General features: G+C 38.3%; 1 protein-coding gene across 5 annotated transcripts in view; it reads left to right on the top strand.

The window, feature by feature from the left end:
* Nucleotides 1-21,796, top strand: part of Psip1 (PC4 and SRSF1 interacting protein 1) — a 39,971-nt gene that overhangs the window by 2,680 nt on the left and 15,495 nt on the right. For all 5 annotated transcript variants that reach the window (XM_075944601.1, XM_075944602.1, XM_075944603.1 and 2 more), the window contains exons 3-6: nucleotides 372-448; nucleotides 13,500-13,638; nucleotides 15,978-16,082; nucleotides 17,926-17,988. In XM_075944601.1, coding sequence (XP_075800716.1) covers nucleotides 372-448; nucleotides 13,500-13,638; nucleotides 15,978-16,082; nucleotides 17,926-17,988 — 384 coding nt within the window. The remainder of the gene's footprint in view (nucleotides 1-371; nucleotides 449-13,499; nucleotides 13,639-15,977; nucleotides 16,083-17,925; nucleotides 17,989-21,796) is intronic.

Below are 21,796 nucleotides of genomic sequence, written 5' to 3'. Positions count from 1 at the left end.
GTTTATCTAATCAAAATTCTTTTAAGTATTATCTATCATGTTCTGATCCTAGGTACCCTGTCTCAGAAAACAAAGCAAAAGATTTGCTGCTGGGATGATTTAGTAAGCACATGATAACCTTAGTATTTTTCCAAACAAGGATAAAACTGTTAAATGTATGAAAAAAAAGGACTTTGGTGTCAGTACAGGTTTTACCACCAAATGAGTTCTAGGAAAAATAATCTTGCCTTTAGAACTTATTTGAGTGGATTTGTAAAATGAGTCAATTTTGTATCAGATCCATTTGGGGTGTCTTATTCTATGAGTTCATACGTGTGCGGCAGGGTGTGTAAGATTTAAAAAAGCTTTACCTTTTCTGATCTTTCTTTTAGGTAGATGAAGTTCCTGATGGAGCTGTGAAACCACCCACAAACAAACTACCAATTTTCTTTTTTGGAACCCATGAGACGTAAGTCCTGATTTCAAAATTTAAGGGGAAGTGACAGTGAACTTTTTTTAAAAACAGGGTCTCATTATGTAGCCCTGGCTGGCCTCTGGTGTTCCGTGTAGACCAGGCTATCTTGAACTCACAAAGATGAACCTGTGTCTGTCTCCCATGTTTGGAGATAAAATGCCGCCATATCTGGACTGAGATGGAAAACTTAAAAGTGATCTTTAAAGTTTCCTTTACTTTTTTTAAATTTATTTTTTTGTTCATTACTGGAACATTGTTGTTTGTTTGAGACAGACTATAACTATGTATCCATGGCTAAGAACTCACTATATAGACAAGGTTGGCATTGAACTCAAAAGAGATCCCTCGCCTCTGCCCCTTAAGTTCTGGGATGTAAATGTGTCACCATGCCTGACTGGGCAGCCTTGTTTGAAGGTAGAGATTAAGGACAGTACGTCTTGGGAGAAACTAAAAGGAACATTGGTCACAGGGAATGAGGAGTGGATGTGATCAGAATATGCTATGTAATGTATGAAGTTTTCAGAGTTTGTGAAAAAAATAATGGAATAGAAGCTGTGTGTAAGAAGTTACCCCTCAGTGATCCCAGGATGAAAATAGTAGCAAGGCTTTGAGTATTCTTTGTAAGTAAAATCAGGACAGCCTGGTACTGTGTTAGGTCTTGTCCTCTTAGCCACACAGATGCCATCAAGAAAAAAGGGAAGAGAGACAGTGCCCTGTGTGAGTTGTTATTCTGACTGCTGTCCCAGGTGTATGTATGGCTAGCTGGTGAAGGAAATTGGTATTCTATACAGCTGAATGTTGAAATGTTTGTTCCTTATAACCACATGAAATTGCTTTGAAGGCTATTTCAACTTATTGCCAAAGCTTATTTTCTTAGATACCTATAATTGATTAGCCTTATGTGCACTGTGTAATCTACCTGACTTGAACTTAATGTAATCTATAGGATAGGCTAGTTTACTTGAGATGAAACAAAATTATTGACACCTTAATTATCACTATTTTTTTTCCTTTTCTCTCATATATTATATCCCAACCACTCTTTCCCTTTTTTCTCCTCCCAGTCCCTCACCCCCAGATCTACTTCTCCATTTTCCTTCAGGAAAGACAGGCCTCCCAGGGATATCAACCATACATCACATACCAAATTATAAGAAGAGGCACATAGCTCATATCAAGGCTGAACAAGGCAGGCTAGTAGGAGGAATCATGTTGGTGTTTTTTGTTGTTGTTGTTGTTTGTTTATTTTTTGAGACAGTGTTTTTCTTTTTTGGTTTTCCGAGACAGGGTTTCTCCATAGTTTTGGATCCTGTCCTGGAACTAACACTTGTAGACCAGCCTGGCCTCATACTCAGAAATCTGCCTATCTCTGCCTCTCAAGTGCTGGGATTAAAGGCATGCGCTACCACTACCCAGCTGAGGCAGTGTTTTTCTATGTAACTTTGTCTGTTTGGCTGTCCTGTAACTTGCTCTGTAGACCAGACCTCAGACTCAGAGATCCACTGGCCTCTGCTTCCCAAGTGCCTAGGATCAAAGCACACATCACTAGTGCTCAGCCCATAATTAATTTTTTAAAATCAAAGTTTTGGATCTAGAATTGGAATAGCCTTCACAATATTTAGTTTGACTTAGGTTCACATATGTTTTGTATATGAGAAAACAACTTTTAAGAAATGCTTAATTTGTGATTCCAGGGTAATGTTCTACAATTTAGAGACCTTGTAGTAAATTCAGTAGGGAAAAAGGTCTTTAAAAGGTTAAATTGCACTGTGTATCAAAATAGGGATGTGCACGGTGTGGTGCAAGCTTTGCGGTGCCAGTATCACTTGGAACTGTAGTTGGAAAAAATGCTCTTAGGGCCTGGCCCTTACCTGCACCAATTGTGTGTTCTCACTCAGAGCCACAATCTCAGCCCTCCAGTACTTTAAATGTAGAAGAAAAAAGACTGTCTTTTACCTCTCATTTAAAAACAGAACTTTTGTATTGCAAATAGTTTAGATTTTTATTTCTTTTGCAGTGCTGAGGATCATACACAGGGCCTTGCTCTACCACTGAGCTATTATATCCTAGCTTGATTTTTATATACTTGAAGTTCAACAATTACATTAAATATGCAACTTATTTGGTTAATTTGGAATTAAGATGGTTAATGTTGGGGCTGGAGAGATGGCTCAGCAGTTAAGAGCGCTAAGTGTTCTTACAGAGTTCAATTCCCAGCACCCAAATGGCAGCTGATAACTATAACTCCCATTCCAAGGGATCCGACGCCTTAACACAGGACACATATATAGGTAAAATACCAATGTGCATAAGATAAAAATGAAAAATTAAAAAAAATTTGTTTGAGTTGAGATTTAAATTTATTGGTAAAGTGCTTGCCTATAACACATGAGGTTGTAGGTTAACTCCCCAGTACTATACCAATAAAGGTTGTGAATGAGGAAAATGAATTAATATGAAAGAAACTAGGATATAGTTAAAGATTTGAAAGACTTTTTTGGGGGGTGGGGAGGGGCTCAAGATAAGGTTTCTATGTGTAGTGCTGGCTGTCCTGAAACTTGCTTTGTAGACCAGTCTGGCCTCAAACTCACAGAGAGAGCCTCCTTAGTGCTGGGATTAAAGGCACCCACTACCTCCGCCTGGCAAGTTAATAATTTTTTTTTTATTTTTTTTTTTATTTTTTTTTTTTTTGGTTTTTCAAGACAGGGTTTCTCTGTGGTTTTGGAGCCTGTCCTGGAACTAGCTCTGTAGACCAGGCTGGTCTTGAACTCACAGAGATCCGCCTGCCTCTGCCTCCCAAGTGCTGGGATTAAAGGCGTGCGCCACCACCGCCCGGCAATAATATTTCTTTTCAAAATAGATTTATAGTATTTTAATCTACAGTGGCTATACATACCATTTACCTTTGGAAAAACAGTTGCTATATCCATGTTCTGGTTATTTAACTTTTTAAAACAATTTTTAAAAGATTAATGATGAACTAGGTATGATAGTCTTTTCTGTTCCCAAAATTTGGGAGGGTAATTATTTATTTGAAATTTGAAATTTAGATTTTTCCAAGATGGAAGTGTATTGTAATAAGAAGTTAGAGAAATGGGGAAGGAAGAATATAGAAAAGCAAGTAGAAATTCAGGAGAAGTGTACATCTCATAACTGATTTGTTTCTGAAATTTATTTATAGCTCTGATTGGCCTGGAACTTGCTATCTAAACTAGTTCATGTTTGAATTCACAGATTGACCTTCCTTGTTTCTGGATTGCTAGGATTAAAATTGTGCACCATCATTCTTGGCCTTAAAGTTTTTTTTGTGTGCACTTAGAGTTCATTGGTTACTATATTCTGTCCTTTATACACATCTGATTCTCCTTAATCCTTTTATGTCATTTATATGTCTATTTTGGTAGTCAAGTTTTAAATATGAGACCTTGACCTCTTAAGGTATACTAACCATGCATGGTATCTTAGACTTATCTTAGTCAAAACTGATTTTTATTGAGTGGTTCTGATATGGACCCAGTCCAAAAACTTGGATTATCAGACTCAAAAGTCTAGATAGTACTTCTCAACCTTCCTAATGTGATCCTGTAATATAGTTCCTTAATGTTGTGGTGACCCCCAACCATAAAATTATTTTATTACATAACTGTAATTTTTCTACTGTTGTGCATTGTAACATAAATATCTGATATGCAGGATATCTGATGCAACCCACAGATGGAGAACCACTGGTCTAGGTGTTAACTTTGATTTCATAGCAGATAATCCCTCCATTTTCCCACAAATCCTGATTGACTTCTGTTAAAGCTCAAGTTCATGCTGTAATCTAGGATTCCTATAATTAGTGTTTTTACATAGGTGTTTTCTCTCTCTCTCTCTCTCTCTCTATATATATATATATATATATATATATATACACACACACACACACACACACACACATACATACACATGAAATCAAAGTTATCTATGTTTCAATCAGATCATGCCGTTTTCTGGTCCAAAAATCTTCACTAACTCCCTATTAATATTACCAATAACTTAAATGACTAACTAGCAATAAGTCCTGGTTATAAAACTCTGTATGAATTAACCTTTTTTTAGCTCTCTAACCATTATTTTAGTTAAAAAATTTTTTTAATACTGCCCTAAACTCCTCCTAGGTCCTCCCACCTCCTTACTCTCTCAGCTAAAACAAAACAAAATACAGACAAAACTGAAGCAAAAAATATTTATTTATTTATTTATTTATTATCCATACAATGTTTTGCCAGAAGAGGGCACTAGATCTCATTCTAGATGGTTGTTGCTAGCCACCCCGTGGTTGCTGGGAATTGAACTCAGGACTGCTGGAAGAACAGCCATTCTCTTAATCTCTAAACAACCAGTTCTCTAATCTCTGAGCCATCTCTCCAGCCCAAGGGAGTCTATAGTATGTTAGTGCATGGTGTGTGTGTGGAGGGGGGCACAAAGAGGATAACTTTGGGGTCGATTTTATGTTTATACCTTGATGAGCATTCTGGGGACCTGAGTCAGTGTTCGCAGGCTTGTGTAGCAAGCACTTCAGTCGCTGAGCCAAGGCTCCAACCAGCCCACGTGGTGTCTTTCACTGCCTTGTCTCATCTTGCCTGAGGGTGTTCCTGCTTTTTTCTGGAAAGGTTATGTTTTCAGATATTAAAGTCAGTCAGATCTTGCTCAGTTGGTCCTGTTTATATTCTCTGTTGAAATGATGGATGGATTTTGTTTCCTTGGCTTTGACTACAATTGAAGAGCCTGAACAGCTCTATTACTTAAAGGGCTACCATGTACTATCAGTTCAGTATTTGATAAAGGACAGCTCTTGTGCTAAAATCCTCTGTTTATGAATTTTCCGTTAACATCCTGGACAATACTAAATACAGATAGACTAGAAATCAGCCATTTACTTGTTGAGCAGGTCTTTTCCTGATTTGTAGACTAAGAATAATAATAGAATCTACCATGGGCTTTTGGGGTGCTACATGAAAAGGGATGGATATGTAATAATGTTTTGGCAAGTGCTAAACAATAAGTATTAAAAATTGTGTTGTTTTGGGCTGCCAGTAAAGTATGGCATAAGCATGAAGACCTGAGTTCAGATTCCCAGTATCCATGTAAAACCTGAGTAGTGGTGTGCTTCTGTAACTAGGTCTGGGGTACAGAGACAGTTGGCCAGCCCATATAGATAGCCAAATCTCTGAGCTCTGGATTTAGTGAGAAATCCTGTCTCAAGAAATAAGATGAAGGGCAAGTGAAGAAGACTGCCTGGCATCTTCATTGATATGTGCACATACCCCGAGCGTAGACACACTTAGACGCATACATATATATTGTAAAGGTTTGACAAGCTTTTGAGAATAAATCTAATTTTCTTGGATTTATAAATTAATATTAACACATTTTATAGTTTACTTATATTTATCTCCCCACCCCACCCCCCTTTTTTTTGATACAGGATTTCTCTAACAGACCTGGCTGTCTTGAAACTTGCTTTTTGTAGATCATGCTGGCCTTGAACTCACAGAGATCTTCCCACCTCTGCCTCTTGAGTGCTGGGATTAAACGTCACCATTGCCCAGCTTAATACTTGTGTATTGATTGTCTAACGAATCATTTCTTATCTAAAAAATTAAACGCTATTATATAGTATAAAATCCTTAAAGTTTTTTAAAAAGGTTATTTTGTGTGTTTGGATGTTTTTATTTTTTAATTTATTTAACTATGTGTTGCTGTGAAGGTATCAGATCCCTTGGAGCTGGAGTTACGTATAGTTGTGAGCTGGAGGTGGGTGCTGGGAATTGAACTCGGGTCCTCTGGAAGAACAACCAGTGCTCTTAATCACTGAGCCATCTCTCCAGCCCCACGTTTGGTTTTGTCTGCATTCCTGTCTGTCTGCCTCCAGCAGCCAGAAAGGGCTTTGGATCTTTTGGGACTGGACTTGTGAGCCACTCTCCGGATGCTGAGACTCAAATCTGTTGTAGAGCCAGTCCTTTAAACTATTTATCAGTCTCCCTAGCCTCTTAGATTTACTTTTTGAAAGAGGTCTCTTGTATTTCAGGATGACCTTGAACTTGCTATGCAGACAGTAGGACTTCTGATCCTTCTGTCTCTTCCTCCCTTATGTTGAGATAACAAATTACATTGATGAGGTGCTAGAGATTGAACTCCAGGGCTTGTGTGTTGGAGGCAGACATTGAGCCATTTGTCCCTCCGTCTCCAACCTTTCATGTTACAGTTGATTTTTGTGTTTTTTTCTTTTTTTTCTTTGTGGCAGGGTCTTTCTTTAGAGCCAGCCCTCACTGTCCTAGACCAGGACAGACCAGGATGGCCTGAAGCTCACAGACATCCTCCTGCTCTGCCTCCAGCGCTCCAGCGTGCTGGGATTTAACCTTTGAATGTTTTCTGAACAGTGAGTCAGCTGTCACCACACAAGATGTCTCTTGGGAATTAGTAATAATATCCACAAACTAATCTGGATACCATTTACTAATCCGTGAGGTTGCATCCCCAGGGAGGGAATCGCTCTGTTTTGTTTTTCCTGCATTAGGATTTTCAAGATAATCCTTTGACTCAACTCGTTTTAGAATTAGATAGGTGCAAAGATTGTGCTCCAATAGGCTGCATTATAGCAGCATTTTTTAATAATAAAAGTAATATGAACTAATTTTGGTGTAACATTCAGGGAAAAAAATCTTTGTCAACAAATTGTTTATCGTAGCTGTATGTATGATGTATTGAAGTGATTTTTAACGAAGAATAGTGTAATTGATAAAATTATGTGTTATTTTTTGTAGGATATAGTATTCTCTCAAAACATAAAAACTGAGACAGTTTTCATGTTCACCCAGCCTGGTTTTGATCTTGATGTACAGGTAGTGATGATCTTGAATTTCTGATGCTCTTGTCTCCCAACTCCTGAGTACAGTTTTACAAGTGTGAGCCACCATGCCTGTTTTTTTTTTTCTCGGAAAAAAAATTATAGAAGCTAGAAGCTTTATTGAGATAATTTGTTTCATACAGTTCACTCATTTAAGTCTATAAATTTCGTAGTTTTTACATTTCCAAAACATTAGATTTTAGATTATTACTGTTTCAAAAGATATGACAGGTACCTTCTGTTTCTCCATCCAGTCTTTGCTGTGGCTGACACAACTCTTAAACTACTTTCCTGAGTAAATGAAACAATTTAATGAGGTCTTTAATCACTATTAATTTTTAATTTCATATAGTGTTTCAAGATTAATACTTAAGTATGTGATAATGCTTCCCTTATTTACTGCCAACTAATATTTCATTTTCTGATTTTACCATGTTATATTTATGACTTGATAGACATCTGTGGTTTCCCACTGCTGGGTATTATAAATAATGTTGATATAAGCACTAATAGGCAATTATTCTTTTGATGATGCTGGGATCTAGCCCAGGGCTTTGCATATCCTAGGCAAGCTTTCTACTACTTAACTATGTACAGTCATTCATTGTGTATGGACATATGTTTTTACCTCACTAGAAACAAATTCTTGGTTCATATGACAGCTTAAATGTTTAATCATTTGAGAAATTGTCGGACTTCTTGCAGAACTTTCAAGTATAAATATTTCAAATTCTTCATTTTAGTTTTTGCCTTTTCTTTTGAGACAGGTTATGTACATCATGAAGGTATGTATGTTTATACCAAATAACTGAGGTATAAACAGAGGCAGAGTTCTTCTTTCCCTCTGCCCAGCCCCAAATAATCACACAGAAACTTATTAACTACAAAATCCTATAGCTCAGGCTTATTACTTAACCAGCTCTTACAACTTAAACTTAGAACCCATTTCTGTTAATCTACATTTTCCCACATGGCTTGTGGCTTTACCTGTTTTCCAACATGTCTTATTCCTCTGTCAGCTTGCTTGCATCTCTTTCTAAATCCTCCCCTCTTCCTCTTTATTTTCAGTTTGGCTTTCCTGCCTCGCCTTATTCTGCCTTGTTATAGGCCAAATCAGCTTTATCATCAACCAATGATAATACATATTCACAGTGTACAGAATGATTATCCCACAGCACTGAGGATAACTTTAAACAGATTCTCCTGCTCTACCTTTAGAGTGCTGGATTAACAGGCCTTTGTCACTGTACCTTAGATGGATTTTGTGGTGCTGGGAATGAACCTAGGATTTTCTACATTCTAGAGAAACACTGTACCAACAGAGCTACATCTCAGCTATAAATTGGTTTTATTTATATTTCTATGATTGATTAGTGATGCTGTGACTTTTATGTGTGAATTAAAAAAGATCTTAGGCTGGGAGGTGGTGGCACATACCTTTAATCCTAGCAATTGAAGTCTGACAGTTCGAGGCCAGCCTGGTCTACAGAGTTCCAGGACAGCGAGAGCTACACAGAGAAGCCCTGTCCCAAAGAATGAAAACAAAGCAAAAGATCTTGGGCCAGGCATGATGGGACACATCTTTTTTTTTTTTTAATTTTAAAAAAATTAACATTTTGTTGTGAACATCAAACACTGTACCAAAATATGAGCCATTCATCTGAAGACATCTTTACCATGACTGAGGCACTGGTGTTTACATTTATAAAACCTAAACTGCTTAGTGACAGTGCTGTCTGATTATCAAATGTCATTAGCTGAACACAATTATGAAAAGAGCAATCTTTCCTCTGCCTTCAAATCAAAATGAAAAGTTTTCACCTGGAAAGAGCACTGACTTCACCCGGTTTTAAATAAATCCCAGCGTGCTCTCAGGCTCAGGAACGAGGTATCCCAGAGCTATACAATAACGCTGGGAGTTCCCTGCAACAATCAGTTGCAAAAAGAGAAGGTGTTCCCGTCGTCCTAACTGTTCCTCTCTCTGATGCCGTGCTTCAGCAGCATTGCAGAAGGGCAAAGGGGCTGCACTCAACTCTGGTCCCTGTCCGTTCTGTGGTTTTTAGCAGCTTTAGTTTGGGGTCATCACAATAGTACGATTTTTTTGTCCCAACTGAAACTGTGCAGATGGGTTAGACCACAGGAAGTGCAGTCCTGATCACAGGGCTGTGTGCATCCTGCACAGCCTGATGGAGAGCAGCCATCAGTTCTACAACAGTGCTTCAACACTCGACATGAAAGCCAACACTGGAGTTAGAGTGAGCTGGAGGACAGAGGGCAGCACTGACAGCGACTCTGAGGCCAGTCTGCCAACAGTGCCTTAAGGGGTTTTTCTTTTTGTTTTTTTCGGTTTTTTGAAACAGGGTTTCTCTGTAGCTTTGGAGCCTGTCCTGGAACTAGCTCTTGTAGACCAGGCTGACCTCGAACTCATAGAGATCCGCCTGCCTTTGCCTCCCTAGTGCTGGGATTAAAGGTGTGCATCACCACCGCTCGGCAATGGGACACATCTTTAATCCAGTACTTGGAAAGCAGAGACAGGCAGATCTCTGATTTCTAGGCCAGCCTGGTATACATAGAGAGTGTCAGGCCAGCCAGTCTCAGAAATTTTTTTGTGGGGCAGGTAGTGTTGGAGACATGCATCAGTGGTTAAGAGAACATAACTTCTTATAGATGACCCAAGTTCCCATTACCTATGGTGTATGGCTCAAAACTGCATGCAACTCCTACTCCAGGAAATCTGGCATCCTCTTCTGACCTCTGGGTACTGTACTCATGTGCATACTCCACCCTCCCCATATACATGGAATTAAACAAAAATCTCAAGAAAACCTTTGTATAGTTATTGTATGCTAGTTATTTAGGTTTGTAAAGGTCTGGGTTTGGAGGGTTCAAAGGATGGATAGAAGTTTTAGAAACCTCTGCAAAATGTAAATTTAAACACTATCAAGTAGAATGGAAAGTTGTGAATTTTTAACTATTTCTATGTAAGTGACATGCTTTTATTGAGACCAAATATAACTTGATTACATTTTGTAATCAGGCAGAATTCTATTAAGGTGAGAATAGTGCAGTTCAACGTCCTAGGCAGCAGAGAAAGGCTGTCCTTAACTTGGTATAGTATTAGCATGCACAAATTTAGTTTCTACAGTTTAAATAACTCACATACCCAACAACATGTAAAATTTCATTTCTGCTCTAGTAACTAAGATTGCTGTTGGTTTTACAATCTATAAATTGAGATGTAAAAGATTTATTTATTATGTACACAGTGTTCTGTCTGCAGACCAGAAGAGGGCACCAGATCTCATTATAGATGGTTGTGAGCCACCATGTGGTTGCTGGGAATTGAACTCAAAACCTTTGGAAGAGCTGCCAGTACTCTTAATCTCTGAACCACCTCTCCGGTCCTGAGATATGAATTACTGATCATTACCAGGTCACTTTGAAAGTTTCTTGATGTGCTAGCACACATCTTTAATTCTAGAAGGATCTCTGAGTTCCAGTACACAGAGAAATCTTGTTTAGAGAAAAACAACGATGGTGGGTCATCCTGTATTCATCAGATCATGAGTAGTTTACAAGTAATTTGCCTTTGTTTCCTGATAATAAACACCTACGTGACATTTTAATAAATGAGAGAGCTAGCAAAAAAGAAAATGCACCAAAGAAACAGTAATAATGCTAGAAGTTAGTTGAATGTGCTAACCTTGATTAGATCTATCTGTACATTGGAGAGGTACTAGATGGCCAGCCAGAAGTTGTTAGTGAAGCAATGGAAACAAATGTCAGCAGAAGAGAGAAACGTGACTAGTGAAAGGATAAACATGTCACAGAAGTAAAGCCAGCAAAAAGCTATTAAAAGCATTCCCTGGGCCTGTTGAGGTGGCTCAGAGGTTACAAGCACTGGCTGCTCTTCCAGGGGTCTTGAGTTCTATTCCCAGCAACCACATGGTGGCTCACAACCATCTATAATGAGATCTGGTGTCCTCTTCTGGTCTGCAGACAGAAATGCAGGAGGAACACTGCACATGTGCAGGGTGGTGCACAACTTTAATCTTAGTACTCTAGAGTACTGTGAGTTCAAGGCCAACCTGGCCTGAATAGAGTTCCAAGGCATCCAAGGTTATACAATGAGACCTTGTTTCATTATAATATAATGTAATATATAAATATAATATAACAGTATTACAATACAGTTTCCTAAGGATAATGTGGGAAGCTGATTCAAACTTAAAAGAGTATGACATTTGTCAAGGTAGGACAATGTGCTTGTTGAACACAAGTTATTAGAACAGAAGTACTGAAGCTGCAGCTTTTCTGTTTAGTTTTTCTTTTGTAGTGTTGAGATTAAACTCAGAGCCAGGCTGTGGTGTTACATGCCTTTAATCCCAGTACATCTAACTGTATATGGGTTCTGGGGATTCAAATTCAGACCCACTGAACCATCTTCCTAGTTTCTATTTTAGCCTTTTTTGTTTGTTTTGTTTTTTTCTCCTTTTCTCTACACTTGAATCTCCCTAATTTCTGAGAGACATCTCTGAGCACTGACTCACGTTCACAGGTAAAATTATGAGGCTAAATATCTTTCAGCCAGCCGGGCGGTGGTGGCGCACGCCTTTAATCCCAGCACTCGGGAGGCAGAGGCAGGCGGATCTCTGTGAGTTCGACGGAGAAACCCTGTCTCGAAAATCAAAAAATAAATAAATATCTTTCAGCCTATCTTGAAATTAAACTTGAATCTTTGAACTTTGCTTTGAAGGACTGAACTCATTCAGTTGTTGTGACGATATTGTGTTATGTAGAAGCTGATTGATCATAATTGCTGAAGTTAAAAACTAACCCCATGGGATGGCTCAGTATATAAAGTGTTTGCCTCACAAGCATGGAGACTGGAGTTCGACCTCAGAAAAATACTGAGCAGTTGGTGGGCTGCTTACAGTTCCAGTGCTGGGGAGGCAGAGACAAGAGGGTCCTCAATGCCCTTGGTTTGGCCAGGCTGTCCTCCTTGCTAGTTTTTCAGGCCAATAAGAGTAACTGTCTCAAAGGAAGCCCATGATTTTCTGATTATGACACCCAGGGTTGTCCTCCGGCTCTAATTTGCAATTACCTGCACACGATACACCCACACATATACTTTACACAGCCACACGTGCAAAAATATAAGTTAAAAACCTCCTGTGAGTTCAGGATAATGGCAGTGTATGTAGTTCTTTCCCTAGGGGTTTCATAGGTGTGTGAGAAAAATTATTCACAGCTGATGGATGAGGCAGTTAATATGCATTTAATATAGGAATACATATTTTATGTATGTAATTACATGTATTCATTTTATATTTCTGAATAACTTGTTTTGTTTTTTAATAAACTTGGTGCTTTAAGCCAGCACACTTACTTATTTTCTTAGTTTCCATGGCCAAGCCGACTGACTGACTGGTAGTCTGTCTGGTGTTCTGTTCAGCTCATTCCGCTTGGCTCTTTAGCCTTTGTTATTTGTTTGTCTGCCGGTCTGGTTTTTCTAGACAGGGTTTCTCTGTGTAGCCATGACTGTACTAGAACTTACTCTGTAGACCAGACTGGCCTCAAAATCAGAAAGATTCATCCACCTGCCCCTTCCTCATGAGTGCTAGAATTGAAGGTGTGCTTTGTAAGCCATGTTTAAGTGTACAACTCAGTGGTATTAAATATATTTCTTTTTTTGTGCAACTTAAAAATAGAATTATGGATTTAGGAAATAGTGAATTTTATTAAAGTATTTCTAGGCTAGAAGTATTACTTGGTGGTAGAGAGCTTGCCTACCAATCATCAGTACTATAAAGGAAAAATAGGGTTTGGCATTAAATATGACTATTTGTATTAATTCCTCTACCGGTACTAATGAGATCACTAGGATTTAAAACTAGTTTGTATGATGTGCAAGTGGTGGTGTACCCGCATAATCCCAGCACTGGCAGGCAGAGGCACGCAGATCTTGAGTTTACTTAGTATGTGAATTTTAGGAGAGAGAGGCTACACAGAGAAACGCTGTCTTGAAAAACAAAACAAAATACAAAAAACTAGTTTGCATATATAAAGTGTTTATTGAATCATGTCACCTAGTAGCCTAATACATATTTAATTGAGGTTCCTTTGTACTTAACATCTTCCTTTCTGTTACAGTGCTTTTTTAGGACCAAAGGACATATTTCCTTACTCCGAAAATAAGGAAAAGTATGGCAAACCAAATAAACGAAAAGGTTTTAATGAAGGATTATGGGAGATAGATAACAATCCAAAAGTGAAATTTTCAAGTCAACAGGTGAGTGATCCTATTAAATTTTATTTAGTGTTAGAGGAAAAACGTTGTCATTGTAAAATACATAACTAATTGAAGAGCTTTTACGAATTTCAGATTGTTGTGCTCTTTTTAGGTTGAACCTTGACATTTTTGTGTCTAAATTGTTACTAATTGAATGGCTACCTAGATCTCAAAAACTTGGAGACACTTGGCTGCTTAGCTCTTCTTGACTGACAGTAAAGTTTACCTAAACTTTTGCTGAGTTTAAAGCCATAATTTTTAAGGTCTTGTTAGATTCAGGGCTTTAAAATCTTATTTGTTTGTTATTGTATGTTTGATATGTGTGGGGACATATGGTGTTGTGCACGTGTGGAGGTCAAGTACATGTTTGTAGAGTTCCATACACCTTTCCATGGTTCTGTGGATGGAACTCAGGTTAGCAGGCTTGAATCAGTGAGCATCAGTTTCTTACCTGCTGAGCCATCTCACTGACGTAATTGTTTAGTAAACTTAAAGTATATGCCCTTTACTTTCCTTACAGCTTTATAGAATGGGATTAGAATGGACCTAATGAATTAAATATGTAACAGAAGCACTTATCGCCCCAATGGAAATTCTATCTATTAGTTCTAAACAGTCTCCTGCCCAGAGCTTTTAATTTATATGTGGCATTACATTTTTATAGAGTGCTTTGTTTTGTGCCTGGTTTATTCCATTTTCCTTTTTTCGAGGTTTCTCTGTATAACCCTGCCTGTCCTGAAACTTCTTTGTAGACTAGGGTAACTTCAAACTCAAGAGATTTCACCCACCTTTTCATCCCAAATACTGGTATTTAAAGGCATTCACCACTACTTGTTCAGTTTTTATTCTGTCATGGTACAGATACAGGTTTTGTGTTTGTGTGTTTGTGTGTGTTTATATGGGTGTATGCATAGTGGTTTGAGTACAACTTTGTGGATTTGGTCCTTTATCCGCTTTTACCGTGGTTGGTGTTGGGCTTGCTGGGCAAGTGCCTTTACCTACTATAACATCTTGTGGCTCCAGTGCTACTTGAATAATGTTTTTCTAAGATTTATTTATTTATTATATATACAACATTCTGCCCCGATGTATGCCCGCATGCCAGAGGAGGGTGCCAGATCTCAGTACAGATGGTTGTGAGCCACCATATGGTTGCTGGGAATTGAACTCAGGACCTCTGGAAGAGCAGCCAGTGCTCTTAACATCTGAGCCATCTCTCCAGCCCCAATAATGTTTTTCTATATTGCCAATTGCACTCTTGAATATTTGAAAGCTCTGGAACTTAGATAAGTGAGCTACTGTAGCTGGGCAATGGTGGCACATGTTTTTAATGCCAGCACTCGGGACACAGGCAGGTGGATCTTTGAGTTCAAGGCCAACCTAGTCTACAGGGTGAGTTTTAGGACATCCAGGGCTACACAGAAAACTTTTCTTGTGAAGGAAAAAAAAAAAACCACTGTTTATACTAGGGCCAAAGGAGATGTTTATGAAACAGTTCGCTTTCTCATTCATCAGTAAGATACTTGTTAAGGCCTTAGGTGGCAAAAACTGGAAAAAGTACAAATCACCCTAAACTGACCCTTTATTCAACTCTTTAAACTGATGATGAGTCTGGTGTGGTGGAGGAAGCAGAGGCAGGTAGATTTATGAATTTGAGGTCAGTCTAGTCTATAGATAGAGTGATTTCCAGGACAGCCAAGGCCATACAGAAAAACCCTGTGGATGGGGTGGGAGACAAAAAAAAAAATCAGAATCTGGTGTTTTTTTTCCTATGTGCCATACAGTTTCTTTGTCTTTGACAAATTTTTAGATATTCTGTAGAATTTTCGTACCTTTCTTTCTACATATTAATTCTTCCTTAGATGGTCTTAAGTCCCTTACCATCTACTTGGTATGTGTCATGGTACCCAGCATCATATACTGTAATTGCTTCTGTGTTTGTAACTGCCATAATCCTTAATCAACTTGCTGATTTAATGCACGATGGCCTCAAATGTAGAATTCACCTGCCTCACTCTCCTGAGTGTACTATGTCTTGCCAAAACTAATTATTTTAATTTATAGTTTAAAAAATTTTGGACGCAAGGTGTCACTATATATCCCAGCTTGATTTATCCCTAGCTGTTTAGCTTAGGGTATTTTTAAACTTGTAACCATCCCTCTACCTAAAATGCTGGGGTTATAGTAGCACCACTCCCTGCTTTAAAGTTCTACATATTAATGTCATTTGCTACAGAAATTTGGGTAGACCCAAATTTTTGTTTTTTTTTCCATGAATAGAAAAAAAACCAAATTGGGTAAACCATTTGTTTTAGAAATTAATAATTTATTCCTCACAGGCACCAACTAAACAATCAAATGCATCATCTGATGTTGAAGTCGAGGAGAAAGAAACTAGTGTTTCAAAGGAAGATACTGATCATGAAGAAAAAGCCAGCAATGAAGTATGTTTTATATCTTTTTCTGGTCTAAGAAGAAATGAAAATGTATTTGAGTAGTAGTTACATTGAGTATACTGCAAGGAGGGATAGGCCTCGGGGTGTCTGAAGTACTGCCTGTGAACTTTATAGTTATGGCAAGGAAGAAATTATAAAGTGAGTTGACTGGCAGATTAGGAAGTAATCTTTAAAATATTTGAAAAGTGAATGAAAGCAGCTTAATTTCCTCAAGTATTAAGTCTGGTTTTATAAAATAGCTATGCATCTTTAATATGCCTGTTTTTAAAATTTTTTTTAATTTCCTATATGGATATTTGAGCACTTGATGCATTCCTGTTGCCTGTGGAGGGCATTGGGTACCCTGGAACTGGAGTTAAAAATGGTTGTGAGCCACCATGTTCTGTGAACCAACCATGGATCTTCTGTAAGACCAGTAATTGTTCTTAACCATTACACTTTCTCTTTAGCCTTTGGATGGAGGTTTTTATTTGAAATTGTTTTGTTTTGTTTTGTTTTGTTTTTTTTTTTTTTTTTTTTTTTTTGGTTTTTCGAGACAGGGTTTCTCTGTGGCTTTGGAGCCTGTCCTGGAACTAGCTCTGTAGACCAGGCTGGTCTCGAACTCACAGAGATCCGCCTGCGTCTGCCTCCCAAGTGCTGGGATTAAAGGCGTGCGCCACCATCGCCTGGCTATTTGAAATTGTTTTTATATGTGAAACAGGTATAACTTTAAGGTAGGTTCGTGCTTATTAGAGATTTTTGTGTTTTGGTTTTTTTTTTTGTTTTTTTTGTTTTTTTTAAATAGGGGTGAGTGGTTAAGAGCACTGACTGCTCTTCCAGAGGACCTAGCAACTACATGGCAGCTCACAACTGTAACTCTAGTTCCTGAAGACCCAACACCCTCACATAGACATATATGCAGGAAAAACACCAATACACATAAAATGAAAATAAATTTCAAAATAACAACAAACAATGTACTATGGGGCTGGAAGTGCTTAAAAAACATTTAAAATGAAAAAAATTTTAAGCAAGCCTTGCTTTATTTCTGCCCATGTCATTATCAGAATAGAGATACTCAGCCATTATATGCTGTCTGTTACATTATATAACTGTCTGTTGTATGGTTATTGTTCTGTTGCTATGAAGAGACACCACTACCAAGGCATCTTTTACCAAAAAGGGGGTGGCATTAATTGGGACTTGCTTATAGTTTCAAAAGCTTAGCCTATCATCGTCACAGGGGGCATGGTGCTTAAGAAATAGCTGAGAGTTCTACATCTAGAGCTGCAGGCAGCAGGAAGAGCTTCTGAGACGTCAAAGTCCACCCTCAGTGACAAGTTCTCAAGTAGTGCTACACTTGATGAATGAGTATTCAAATATAGGAGCCTTTGGAGGCTATTACTATTCAAACCTCTGAAAATAGGTATTCCAGAATTTTTTTTCCTGAGGATACTAATTGTTGCTGTTACTATAAAGTAAGACCTCATAATTTCAAAGGTCAGAGTAACAAGAGACTTCATCCAGCACTTTCAGTGAATCATGTTTTCACTTTAAGAAAATTTCTGGGGGAGCTGGAGGCTGGAGGGATGGCTCAGTGCTTAACCACTGAAGAGCATTGCCTGCTCTTCCAAAGGTCCTGAGTTCAATTCCCAGCAACCATACGGTGGCTCACAACCATCTGTAATGAGGTCTGGCGCCCTCTTCTGGCCTGCAGGCATACACACAGACAGAATATTGTATAATAAATATATTTTTTTAAAAAAGAAAATTTCTTACATAATCTTGTATACCATGTTCAATTTCATCTGTGGTTTTGCTAGTTTTGTTCTGCTTTTGTTTTGTGTTTTAGGATGTGTCTAAAGCAGTTGACATAACCACTCCAAAAGCTGCCAGGCGAGGAAGAAAGAGAAAGGTAATTTCTTTAATACACTGTAGGAATTTTAAAAGAAATTTTACTTAAGCTGAGGAAGAATTGAGATAAAGAAAGCTTAACACACTTGACCTATGCCTTTTAATTTTTACAGGGTAAGTTGGCTACTAGTAAAGCTATTTTTCTTTTTTTTTCTTTTGGTGATAAAGCTGTGGCACATTAAGGTGAATGACAAAGGGAAATAATGTGAACCAATTTTCTCCTTTCAATTTCTGCCATATTTTCTCTGTAAAATGAAAAGTATATAATCACATTCTTGATGATTTAATACAGTGAAATATTTACAGTAAAATCCTAACTCAATCCTAACATGACTGTTGTCCATGGTGCTAGTGTACTGTTATGTGAAACGAGAGCGGCAGTGACAGACAGCCTGAGTATTTATTTCATAGGCTTTCTTCAGTTAACGGTTTGCTCACACCTTTCTTTACCTAGGTATTACATTCTAGACCTTTGAATGCCAAAGACAGAAATTAGAAAATGGGTCAAGAATTTCATGTCTCATGAAGTAAAAAAACAATTACAGTGGCTTTTTGTCCTCTGGTGTACATGTGGTAACTAATAACTTTACAGTGTTAAACAATGGGCAACTAAAGAAGCAGATCATCTGAGGGGCCTCTATCTACTCAGGCACATACAGAGGAATTTCAAGACTTTGTGATGCATATTTTATTACTGATAGGCTTTAAAGTTGGAGGTAAATGGCTATAAAGCTACATTGTTTTTCTGAACTGAAATTGTGGGGAATCATTTTAAGCATTTTAAATGTTATGTGACCCCCCCCCCCGTTTTCTTCTTTTCTTTCTTTCTTTCTTTCTTTCTTTCTTTCTTTCTTTCTTTCTTTCTTTTTTTTTCGAGAGGGTTTCTCTAGCTCTGGAGCCTGTCCTGGCACTCGCTCTGTAGATCAGGCTGGCCTCTAACTCACAGAAATCTGCCTGCCCCTGCCTCCCGAGTGCTGGGATTAAAGGCGTGCGCCACCACCGCCTGGCCCGTTTTTTTCTTTTTAACTTTATTTTTTTATGTGCATGGGTATGAAGGTGTCAGATCCCCTATAACTGGATCTTCAGACAATTGTGAGCTGCTATGTGGGTGCTGGGAATTGAACCCGGGTCCTCTGGAAGAGCAGTCAGTGCTCTTAACCACTGAGCCATCTCTCCAGCCCCGTGACTTTTGTAAGGCAGTGTGATGATAGGGAAATTTAGAACTGACTTCACTGGCACAGTGAATAAATGAGAGGTTTGTATTTTTTTCTTTTTAAAATCAAAATAGAAAAATACAGAATGCTTCATTTTCTTGAGCTTTTCTGTATTGCACTATGGAATACAATATAGGCTTTGTTTTCCCATTTGTTTATTTTCTTATTTATTTTTGAGGTAGGGTCTTTCTGTGTATCCCTGGCTGTCCTGGAACTGACTATGTAGACCAGGTTGGCCTCAGACTCACAGAGATCTGCCTGCCTTTGCTTCCTGAGTGCTGAGTTTCAATGCCTGCACCACCATGCTTGGCCCACCTAGCATTTTACAAACTGAAGATTTGTGGCACTTCTGCTGATCTAGTCTTTCCAACAATGTGTTTAGTTTGTGTCATGTTTTGATAATTCTATTTATAGATTTTGTTATTTCTGTTACAGTGGTCTAATGATCTTTGATAATTTTTTGAGGTTCCACAAATTGCTTACATAAGACAGCATCCTTAACTGATAAATGTTCTTACTGCTCCTGTATAGGCCATTCTCAGTCTTAGAATAATACTGAGATTAGTCAGTTTATAAAAGGCCTCTAGGTGTTCAGGTGGAAAAAGTGACAGGCAGGCCTCTTTAACTAAAAGCTATAAGTGATTAACCTTAGTAAGCAGAGCATGTTAAATAAAGTAGACTGAAAACTGAGCTTCTTGGACCTGTCAGCCAAGTTCTGAATGCAAATACAAAGGGAAAGTTCTCACACAAAATTCAAAGTGTTGCTCAAGTGGATCCTGGAATAAGAAAGTTACAACAGATTCCCTGCTGCTAAGGAGAAAGTGTTAATGGCCAGAATAGAAGACAGAATGCTGCTGTAAGCCAAAGCGTAATCCAAGGCAAGGCTGATGGAGGTGAAAAAAGGACAGATCCACAGATGAAGCTATCCTGGGTTGGTTCATGAGGTACATAGCAAGAAACTGCCTCCACAATGCAAAGCTGCAGGAATTAGAAGGTCCTGATGGAGGGGCTCATGATGTTACCCAGATCTAGACAAGATAGTTGAAGAATGTGAACACACTCAATGAAATGCCATCTAGCAATAGTCAATGTCTGTATTCAAAACCTCAGAAGATCATTAGGGTCTGGAACTACTAGTGACTTAAATAGGAACTCATTTTGAAAACCCTAGGGGGGCTGGAGAGATGGCTCAGTGGTTAAGAGCATTGCCTGCTCTTCCAAAGGTCCTGAGTTCAATTCCCAGCAACCACATGGTGGCTCACAACCATCTGTAAAGAGGTCTGGCGCCCTCTTCTGGCCTTCAGGCATACCGACAGAATATTGTATAAATAAATAAATAAATAAATATTTAAAAAAAAAAACCCTAGGGAATTTAGGACTTAAACTAAATGAACCCTGCCTCTTCGTTATAAATGAAACAAAAAACTCTGGATGGCAGCTGTTCACAACATGGTTTGCTGAGTGTTTTAATCCCACGAGAGTCCTACTGCTCAGGAGAAAAAGACTCCTTCCTCATTCCTCAAGATGTTCAGAGACAGTGCACCTGGTTGTCCAGGTGCTGTGATGTGATGGAAATGTACAAACTTACAGTGAGAATATTTTCATACCTGTGAATAAATCAACACTGTGGGTGAACAGTGAGAGTGATTTCTTGATAGAGTCTCCCTGGTGAAGATAGTATAAATGCTGAAAGGATACTAAAGGATTTAGGATATTATATAAATGGCTGATAAAGCAGCAGTAGATTTTGAGGAAAGTTGACTGCAATCTTGAAAGAAGTCTGTTGGTATAGTATTAAAACAATCACTGCATAGTACAAAGAAACATTTTGTGCGTGGAATACATCAGTTGATGGGACAGTGCATTTTTTGTATCATTTTATGAAATTGCCACAGGTACCCTATCTTTAGTAACTACCATGCTGATTAAGTTGTAGCCATCAGCACCAGAGTATGGTTATTTGGCAAAGCAGTATGGCTTACTGAAGGCATTGGTGGTTTGTTAGCAATTTCAGTCTTTTTTTTTTCTGTGTTGGTCAAACCTGGGGCTGTCAACATGCTATAAGCAGAAACTCTACCACTGAATGAATCCCCAAAACCCTGTCTAGTGAATGTTTTTGTAGTGTGGTGCTGGGACTCAACCAGTGCTTGCAGATTCTGGACAAGACGTCCACTGCTGAGTTATATGCCATCATAATTAAGTGTCCCTAAGGTGAGGTATGTGCATTGTTCTCTTTAAGACAGTATCTTCACATATCTAATAGACTATAGCATAATACACATGTAAATTTGATATGTACCAGCTGTTTGTTTAAATTGCCTATAATGGTTAAGGTGAGGATTGTAAGAGTGGCCAAGTATGAATAGGTCATAGAAAGGCCTTTTAAGGAGTTAGCATTAAATTTCAAAGACACAGGCCTTATACCAAGTTACTTATTTATTTTGTTAGTGAGAGAAGGAATTTAGAACACTTTTGGAAGTTTAAGTGATAGCTGAATGAAATAAATGGTAAGTAGAATGGAGCAGAATGTAGGAAGACTCCAGGGTGTTTGCTTTAGTGATTGTATACTAGATGTGGACATAGACATGTCGGATT

This window comes from Microtus pennsylvanicus, chromosome 13, assembly GCF_037038515.1.
Source record: "Microtus pennsylvanicus isolate mMicPen1 chromosome 13, mMicPen1.hap1, whole genome shotgun sequence".
NCBI lineage: Eukaryota > Metazoa > Chordata > Mammalia > Rodentia > Cricetidae > Microtus > Microtus pennsylvanicus.
The sequence above is the reverse complement of the archived record's forward strand: the minus strand, read 5'-3'. Positions and strand labels throughout refer to the sequence as shown.